Source organism: Engraulis encrasicolus, chromosome 7, assembly GCF_034702125.1.
Source record: "Engraulis encrasicolus isolate BLACKSEA-1 chromosome 7, IST_EnEncr_1.0, whole genome shotgun sequence".
Taxonomy (NCBI): domain Eukaryota; kingdom Metazoa; phylum Chordata; class Actinopteri; order Clupeiformes; family Engraulidae; genus Engraulis; species Engraulis encrasicolus.
Window position 1 is genome coordinate 41,668,154 of NC_085863.1, and position 10,000 is coordinate 41,678,153.

General features: G+C 43.7%; 1 protein-coding gene across 1 annotated transcript in view; it reads right to left on the minus strand.

Moving 5' to 3' along the window:
• Positions 1 to 10,000, minus strand: part of LOC134452915 (serine/threonine-protein kinase PAK 3-like) — a 33,567-nt gene that overhangs the window by 13,838 nt on the left and 9,729 nt on the right. Inside the window, exons 2-3 of the mRNA XM_063203593.1 lie at positions 2,978 to 3,152; positions 682 to 860 (exon numbers count right to left, since the gene is read on the minus strand). Of these exons, the coding sequence (XP_063059663.1) occupies positions 682 to 860; positions 2,978 to 3,135 (337 nt within the window). The 5' untranslated portion in view covers positions 3,136 to 3,152. The remainder of the gene's footprint in view (positions 1 to 681; positions 861 to 2,977; positions 3,153 to 10,000) is intronic.

Genomic DNA, 10,000 nt, shown 5'->3' on the forward strand with positions numbered 1-10,000 from the left:
TGGTACGTTGTTATGGGACTAGATTACTCAGGAGGAGCGATCTATACTAGTCTACTGTATAGGGCCTTCTCCAGTTAAAATGACTCCCATTTTAATTGGACACACCGTGTTTGTGTTTGTGGGTGTGGAATAATATGACCGCAATGCAATAATATGACCAACAAATGCAAGACCCACTGACCTTATTTCATATATCACCTTTCTACCACAAGGTTATCTAAAGCTGCCCTCACAGCAGGATGTTTGTTGTCATATACTTTCTGGATTTAGGAGTTGCACATGAAATATGAAAACAACTGGCTAAAAACAAAACAAAAACAAACAAAAAAACTGAATGTGTATGACAAGTTTTAGATGTAAAATGAATCATGATTCGCTACCCCAACCTGCAGGGAACGATTATGATTCCATGGGCCCCTGGGACAGATAATAAGAAAGCATTGTTTTTGGCATTGTGCAACGACTACATGCGACGGTAGTCACCAATGCATTTTGGGCAAGATGATTAAAAATCATGTTCAACTTGAGCAAATTTAGTCCGGATGTCACGATGTGTCACATGGTCCCAAACCATGTGAGTGTGTGTGTGTGTGTGTGTGAGTGTGTGTGTGTGTGTGTGTGTGTGTGTGTGTGTGTGTGTGTGTGTGTGAGTGTGTGTGTGTGTGTGTGTGTGCAACTCACACTTGTCTCCTCCAGGGAAGATGGCCCGTAGGCGAGCTTTGCGGTTCTTCTCCTCGGGTGCCATGGGGAGGGGCTTGGAGAGGGAGCAGGAGGAGGAAGAGGAGGAGGAGGAGGAGGTGGCAGAGGAGGAGGAGGAGTCTCGCAGACCGCTGGCCACCCGGACAGGAGGCGCAGGGGGTCTGCAGGAGGAGGAGAAAGAAGAGGAGAGAGGAGGAAGATGAAGAGGAAGAAGAGGAAGAGGAAAAGACAAAGAGATATTAAAACACAGGTCATACTGAGATACAAGATTTGTATTTGTCACATGCGTTCTTGTGCTGGCACAATTGGCAGTGAAATGAATGACAGGCTTGTTTACCAGGGGGTGGGCCAGGTTACCATAGTTGTGAGGTTGGTTACCATAGATACGAATTGTTGATCTGGGCGGTTTGGCTTGATTACCATAGACAGGGCCCAGGGGCCACATAACAGAAACTTCCTAAGTCTGAAATCCTATCTTATCTTGAGATAGGAAGGGATTTAGGATTTTTGCTATAACAGAAGGAGGTTTCCTAACTTAACTTAGGAAGAAATCCTATCTTATCTTAAGATAGGAATATAGCCATTCCAGAAGCATCCTAAATTAGGAATATCTTAACTTAGGATGCCTAAGTTAGGAGACCATACACCCTGTCCTAAACTCAGGATACCACTGTTACTGGTGCTTTTTTTTGCATTATGCACTATGTCAGCAACATGGGGCATCAAACCAAAACACCTAGAGCAGTGATGCCTGGGTTAATGGGAGCATTTTGTTTTCAAGAGAGAAAAAATGGCACTGGTACGGTTACCACAGTAGCTTCCCAACCAGGCAGGCTACAATTCCATAGTTGCCTGATGTAGGCCTAAATAATTTTTACCATTTGAAGCCTGTCATTGTTTTAGGCCTATCAATGCAATATAGCCTACCTTTATTTAGACATTAAAAAAGAAAATAGTTTGAAAGCCAAACACATTTCCTATTAACAAGTGTAGCCTTTGAATTAGGCCTACTTTGACCATGGAGTTTGCACATCAAAGACTGATTTTGCAACGTCCAACAAAAAAACAACTGACTTCACATAGCCTACGTGCTGATGTTGTGACAGGCTTATGAGCACAACGTGCGCTCCCTCGCCAAAGTCTCCTCTCAGGAGTTGAACAGGACAAGTTACTAGGTCTACTGATGAATTTATAGACCACACAAAACTAATCCATTTGTCCTCAGAAAGTTAACGGTGTAAATATTAGGCCTATGCAAAACAGGGTTTAGCATTTCTAGGTTGCGTAGCGTTGTTCAAAAGTTAGCCTATTTGATGATCCGATTCCTCTCGCTCTCCCTCGTCCTCTGTCAGTGCACACAGGCAGGCGCACCTTGCTCTCCCTCCCTCAATTCCCATCTTCCCGCTGTCATTCAAACTAAGAATGTCTTTAGTTCACTACACGGAGGCATCCCAGAATGATGACTGTTGTTGTTTAGGCTGACAGTCGATGTGACTTGTTTCGTCGCCCGTTTCATTGATTTGAATAAGCTACTTGATCATGGGAATTTGCACATTGTTAAAACAGCATTCAGGTGGCGGATTTGCGACGGCAACTGCTGAAACTGACAACACGGCTATGAGGAAACTTTTGAGGATTCTTAGCTACAAATGTAGCCTACATGACTGATGGAAACTAACGCCCTCCTTATATTCACTGTATTTTTTCGTCCGTAATTATTAATATTTAGGCGTTCTCCCCCCCAACACGTAGCCTAGGCTACAACTGGCTGCCCACCGCTTCAAAAGTGAAGTCGTTACATTCTATCAATCTCGTGCACATTCGAAATGGCAGAAACAGACACGACCAATCGAAAAAATCACTATGATAGAGGAGTTAGGAATTCCTAATTTAAGATAGGATGGGGGCGCAAAAATAAGATAAGAAACGGCTAGGGACTTAGGAATTCGTTCTGTAATAGGAAGTTAGGATTTTTCCTATCTTACTGTTCCTATCTTAAGTTAGGATGAGCATTTAGGATTTTTTCTGTTATGTGGCCCCTGGTTACCATAGATATGACTTGATTTCCATAGACACAGCTTGATTACCATAGACACAGCTTGGTTACCATAGATATGGCTTGATTACCATAGATACAGCTTGGTTACAATATATATTTCTCTTTTTATCATAAGGGTTTGTTTAACATGGCTAGTTGCTATAGATCTGGTGGTGTTTACCTGGGGGGGCGTGTTCAGTATTATGGGGTGGTGGTTACCATAGAGACGGCCATAGTTACCTGCAGGAGGAGGAGGAGGAGGGGTCCTCGCTAGAGGTGGTTGCTACGCCGACGCTGCTGCTGCTGCTGCTGGAGTCGGAGTGGTGATGATGGTGATGCGCAAGGTTGTCGTGACTACCGCTGCTGATGCTGCTACTGGCCCCGCTGGACGCTGACATCTCTCTCTAGGACAGAGCTAAAAGGAGAGCACACACACACACACGTGCACACACACACACACAGACACACACACACACGCACACACACATACACAGGAGAGAGAGATATTTAGGATAGGACAGAGCTAGACACACATAGCGAGACTCTTCGGTACAGTTACAGAGTTGTGTGTTAAGGGCAGAGTTGGCCATCCTGGGAGACAGGTGGAGCTATACATACACCATCCAACTTGAGCAAATGTATTTCAGACTTCACGTTCTTCACAATTTACATTTGAATCTACTTGGGCAACAGATGGCCTTCATACATATGTTGATAGTTATCCATTTCAATGAATCTATTAAGAAATGTGGGGCTGCCCCTTTACACGGGTGAGGCATAATGCCATTTCGTTTAGTGAGTACTGTATGCTATGAGTGCTGCTGTGTCTCAATGACAATGGGAGTTTCCCAGGTGGGCTTTATTGCCATACAACTGGGAGCAACTGTTCGAGGAAGGGGGTGGGTATGTACCGCCCTACATAGGCAAAGTGCCTATATTTTAGTCAAAATTAAGTTTATGCCCGCGCAGAAATATAGACCCGAGTTCTATTTTCAAGTTGCAACACGCACTTGTTCAGGCTCCTGCTTGTGGGCCCGTTCGTGTGCCGTGCTGACACAGCGCTTTGGTGTGGAAGGAATAATCTGATCAATGTCAAAGTCCTTGATTTACTTCAATAAACTCCCGCACACTGACCATTTCGCTGTTCTTTCTTTAATAAACGACGTTTCGGTACTAGAAACTTTCTCTAAGTTGTTGCTGAGTGACCCATGGTGCAATCTCTGACGCACCTGCCAGCTGAGGTGTGCAAAAAAAAGTCGAAGTTTAAAGTTCTTGATTTGCCATTTGTTCATGAACTAGTAGCCCAGTCACATAGGAACTCTTGTGCAGACCCTGTGAGTCAATACATATAAATACATTGAAAAAAGAAAAAGACAAAAACATTAAAAAAGTGATTCAAGTAGACACATATTTTGATTTTTACAAAATGATTTCAAGGCCTACTTGTAATACCTTGCCCACCATGCCCTGGCCCACAGTTTCACAGAGAATCACTGACCGAGATCATGTGATCATGTGTCCCCCAGATCCTGACATCAGATCTAGACCCTTGTACACACACACACACACACACACACACACACACACACACACACACACACACACACACACACACACACACACACACACACACACACACACACACACACACACACACACACACACAGAAACAGAGGAAGACAGGAACTACAGTAGGACACTGGTGGAAGATGCTCTCTCTCTCTCTCTCTCTCTCTCTCTCCTCCATACCCTCCTTTCTTTATCTGTGCATCCCTCAGTGTCTTCCTCTACCTCTCTCCATCCTCCTCTCTGTCTGTCCTTTCTTTATTTTTCTCCCTCCGTCTTCCTCATCTCCTCAGCCCCCTCTCTCCATCTCCTCTTCCTTCTCCACCTCCTCCTCCACCTCCTTGTGGGTTTTGTTTCTTCATCTCCCTCTTTCCTTCTCTCCATCATCATCCTTTCATCTCCTGACCCAGTCTCTAAAGAGATGCTCCCCAAGGGTTGACACACACACACACACACACACACACACACACACACACACACACACACACACACACACACACACACACACACACACACACACACACGAAATCATCATGCATATGCACACACACGTGCACACAAGCGCACACACACACACACACAAACACACACACACACACACACACACGCACAAAAACACACACACACACACACACACGCACAGGCTCACGCACACACACTCTTCCTTTCAGAAGGCTTACACATAAAAACACTCACATTAGCAATTAGGTCAGAGGAGCTTTTGTACGAGCTCTCAACATGCTGTGTGTGTATGTGTGCATGTGTGTGTATGTGTGTGTGTGTGCGTGCGCATATGTGTGTGTGTGTGTAAGAGCGAGAGAGAGAGAGAGAGAGAGAGAGAGAGAGAGAGAGAGAGACAGAGACAGAAACACAGTATGTGCATGTATTTATGCAAGTGTATATGTGCAGACGTACACATGAGTGAGATTGTATGTGTGTCAGCGTGTATGTTTGTGAGTGTGCATTGGTGTGTATAACGAGGGTCTGAGTGGGTAAGGGTGTGTATGTTGGATGGTGAAACTGTGTGTGTGTGTGTGTGTGTGTGTGTGTGTGTGTGTGTGTGTGTGTGTGTGTGTGTGTGTGTGTGTGTGTGTGTGTGTGTGTGTGTGTGTGTGTGTGTGAGAGAGAGGTCGAGAGAGGTAGAGAGCATTTGTGTGAACTTGCCTGAACTTGGTTTTCAGTTATGTCCAACCGAGAGAGGAGACATGATGTAATATGTGTGTGTTTGTGTGTTTGTGTGTGTGTGTTAGGGGTGGTACGGTTCACAAAATTCACGGTTCGGTTCATATCGCGGTGTCAAGGTCACGGTTTTCGGTTCTCTACGGTTCTTTTTTTTTAGTTCATGATAAGTGGTGCACTGGCTACTAGAATCTGACTTATCACTAAATATCCTATAGGAGTGATTCTCTAATTCGGCTACACTTTTAAGTCCGTGGATTTTATTTGGCAATTCCACTAACTATTAACTGCATCCAATGATGTTTTGGACATTAGAAAACATTTATCTTTCATATAATACAGAAAGTGTAGACATAGCATTATTTCCCTCAGCAAGAATGAATATTTAATACTGGTTTTGGGCGTTTTCATGCCGTCCTGTTTTCCAAATGTCAGATTCAGTCTTCATATTAGCATGTAAAGAAACTTGTTTTGCCCAAGACGATTGCAAATGTTGATTCACAGTAATCATCACAATATGACAAAACTGTCAGAAAGACCACTGTCCTTTCCATTATACATGAAATTTGCCATTTTGTGTGTGTCCACGAAAACTGTGTTAACCGTGTCACGGTCTGAAACCTCCTCCATAAATCAGTAATGGTTTGGTCTTAGGCCATACGAATAACATCACGTGATGTCATAACCTGCTTGGCAGGATACGGGAGGACTTTTTGGTAAATTTTGAGCTCCATCCTTCCATAATTTAATCCATTCTTTTTCATGTTCTCATAGCGGGAAAATTGCCTGTCAACTGTGTTATCAACATATTCATAAGAATCTGAATTAGAAATCACATGTAGAAAAACACAGATAAAGCATACAGATACATGAATTGATTAAGGTGTTGTGGTGGAACTTCTGAGGTCCTCAGTTAGCACAACACCATAAAAATGGCTGAAATGTCAACGGTGTTACCGTCAATGGTGTTACAATTAAGTATGACAGTCAGGGTTGCCAGATGAGGCTGATGATTTCCAGCCCAAAAAATGTTCAAAATCCGCCCTAAAAACCCGCCCAATTCTATTGATTTATATGGCAGTGGGCAGGTTTTTCTGATAGATGCCATTTTTACTTGCACACGGCCATCCTAAGCAGCCCAATTGGGTGGGAACCAGCCCAATCTGGCAACACTGATGACAGTTGAGGAGGAGTATGTTTTTGCCAATTTATATCCATATTGACAGACAAACAAACAAAATAATTTGTGTTCTAGGGAGATGGGTTTGTCTGCTCTGTTTTTTCTCCTAAAAAAGTGCCGACTTGTTCCCCTGCACTGTTGACCGTAACACAGTTGAGTAACACGGTTGACTGTTTTGAAAGTGTTTTTGCGCTATTGATCCCTTATGTGTTGGAAAAATCCTATGAACATACACTAGGGATTATCTCTGGAGAAGGAAGTCTTGTGTAAGGAGGGTGACTATATTCAAATCAGACGTTACAGGGATTTATGATGAAAAATGTGTCAGTCTGTATCACAGTGATTCATAAAATCCTACTTATGAAGCTCAACAATCACATTTTCTATATCAGTTGCACAGATTAATGACAACATTACTGCTAAGGGACATAAGCACTTTCAAACATATATTGTTTCAACTCTGTAGTATTTTTATATATGTTTGAAATGACATAGTATTTGTCCATAACACTGTTGACAAAATAATTAAGCAAATGTTCGCTTTCATTACAGTATTTATCAAATGATTTAAGATTAAGCTTGGCAATTTGTTTGTTTGGAAACTTAAATATATACACTATGTAAACATCTAGGTCATTTAGTTGAAAAAAAATATTGATAATTGACATTTTGCTTTTGCCAAAAGCGTAGGGAAATCGTAGAATCACTCATATGGTCTGTATAGGCTTATAATGTGAAAATGGTGTGATTTTCATTGTGTCATCCTCTGATTTGGTCTTATACGCTAATGTTTTATAATCAGAGAGACTGGATAAGATACTCCTAGAATCTCTGTGTAACATATTTTTCTGGGCAGTACATGAATTGCGGTTTGCGATGGATTGCACGGTTCGGTTCGGTATGTGTGTGAATTGTACGGTTTCGGTTTTCGGTGCGGTTTGTGCCATCCCTAGTGTGTGTGTGTGTGTGTGTGTGTGTGTGTGTGTGTGTGTGTGTTTGTGTGTTTGTGTGTGTCTTCTTTGTGTGTGTGTGTACACGTGTGTGTGTGCGTCCTTTGTTTAAATATTTTTGACAACTGTTGAAGGTGTGTCTGGGAAAGTCCTCTTTTCCCACACCCACCCTCTCCCTCTCTCTCTCTCTCTCTCTCTCTCTCTCTCTCTCTCTCTCTCTCTCTCTCTCTCTCTCTCTCTCACTCACACACACACACACACACACACACACACACACACACACACACACACACTCTCTCTCTCTCTCCCTCTCTCTCCCTCCCTCTATCCCTCCCTCTCTCTCTGTAACGGACAGAAACAGTTTCTGTCAGAAAGTTGTCATTCAGGCCTTACAGAGTTCCCTGAATTCACGCCCCATCCCCACTCCTCTCCCTTACACACACACACACACACACACACACACACACACACACACACACACACACACACACACACACACACACACACACACACACACACACACACACACACACACACACACACACACACACACACACACACACACACACACACACACACACACACACACACACACACAGAATGAAAAGGTGTACGCTGTGACAATAACATTTGTAGCCAATCATGGAACACGGAACACCTCATTCAGAGAGACAGTGTTCTGCTGTACAGCTGACCAATTACCACCAAGTATTTACCAGCCAACCAATCATCGCTAACGCTAAGTATTTACCTGCTTGCTGATCTGTCTCGGCTAAACTGCTACCTCTACCACTATTACTATTACCAGAGTTGTATAAAGTATAAAGTACACAGGTGTAATTACAACACTCGTAGTACATTACAAAGCTGAATGCATGTAATAGCATACCACCTTGTTATAATTACATCTGTAAGAGTACCTCTACTTCTACTCTGACTATTGCTACTATAAGGGCCACTTTACTTTTTCACTACTGCTACTATTACCACCACTATGAATATTATTACTTCTATCACACTATACACTACTATTCCTTTTTTATGACTGCTAAAATTACCCTTATTCCACTCATGGATGGATTACGATTCCAGTAGCCCCTGGGCCGAACAAGAAAGCCCCCCCTCCATGATTGTTGGTAGTTTCCATAAATCTTGAAGGTTTTAGAGACTCTATGTTGATGAGGTTTCGGAGTCTTCTACCCTGAGACATTTTTGAAAAAAACTGCTGTTAAAAGTGCAATTTTTAACATACTAAGAGAATACAACACTCTGTGAAGCGTCCTTGGGTGTTTTGAAAGGCGCTATATAAAACGAAAGTATTATTATTATTAGAATGGAAATACAGCGGCTTGGGCTTCTGGGCCCCCTTGAGTCTTGGGCCCCTGGGCCTGGGCCCGGTTGCAGTAGTCCATTCTTGATTCTATTGCTATTTCTATCGCTATTCTACTGCTATTTCTATCGCTATTCTACTGCTATTTCTATCGCTATTCTACTGCTATTATACCAGTGCTGCTGTTGCTCCTACTCCACCAGCACTACTAGTAGGCTCCAACTGCTGCTGTCATTACTAGACATGTACATTTGCTATACAAATTATGCCACTCGGAACTATGTGTACGTCTAAACATTTACATTAACTCTGCATTTAAGAACTTTCACCTACATACAGACAAGTGAGATTCTTAGCTTCACGCTCTCCCTCTCTACCACTTCCCAATGAGTGAAAAGTCCACCCCCCCTCTCTCATTTGACTAATATCTGCATAATAAAACACTCTTGTCATCTGTGTATGGTTAAGAAAACACTGGACTCTGTCTCTGTCTCTCTCTCTGACATGCTTTCTCTTTCACTCATTCCTTTCCGACATCTGTGAAAACATCACTGAACCTTCCCCTCTCCTCTCCTGCCTTCTCTCCTCTCCTCTCATCCCCCCCTCTCCTCTTCTCTCCTCTCCCCCTCTCCTTTCCTCTCCTCTCCTGCCTTCTCTCCTCTCCTCTCACCTCCCCCTCTCCTTTCCTCTCCTCTCCCCCTCTCCTTTCCTCTCCTCTCCTGCCCTCTCTCCTCTCCTCTCCTGCCTTCTCTCCTCTCCCCCTCTCCCTCATTGCTTCTTCTGCCTTCTCGTTGCAGCATTCCGTGCTCCGCAGAACACCATTACGGCTACGTCTCTCTCAGTCGCACGTTTTACACTGGGCTCCTCAGGCAACCGAGCGCCACGGGAGCCGTAGCGCGATCCAAGATGGCGTCCGCTATGCTGTGCTGTGCTGTGCTGTGCTGTGCTGACCTAGTTAGCGGTGCGCTAGTGGCTGCATTAGAGTAGTGAGGGCTGGCTGAGTGACCTGCTTTTCCCGCTCACTTGCTCTCTCGGCAGGCCAGAGCGGGCTAATGCTA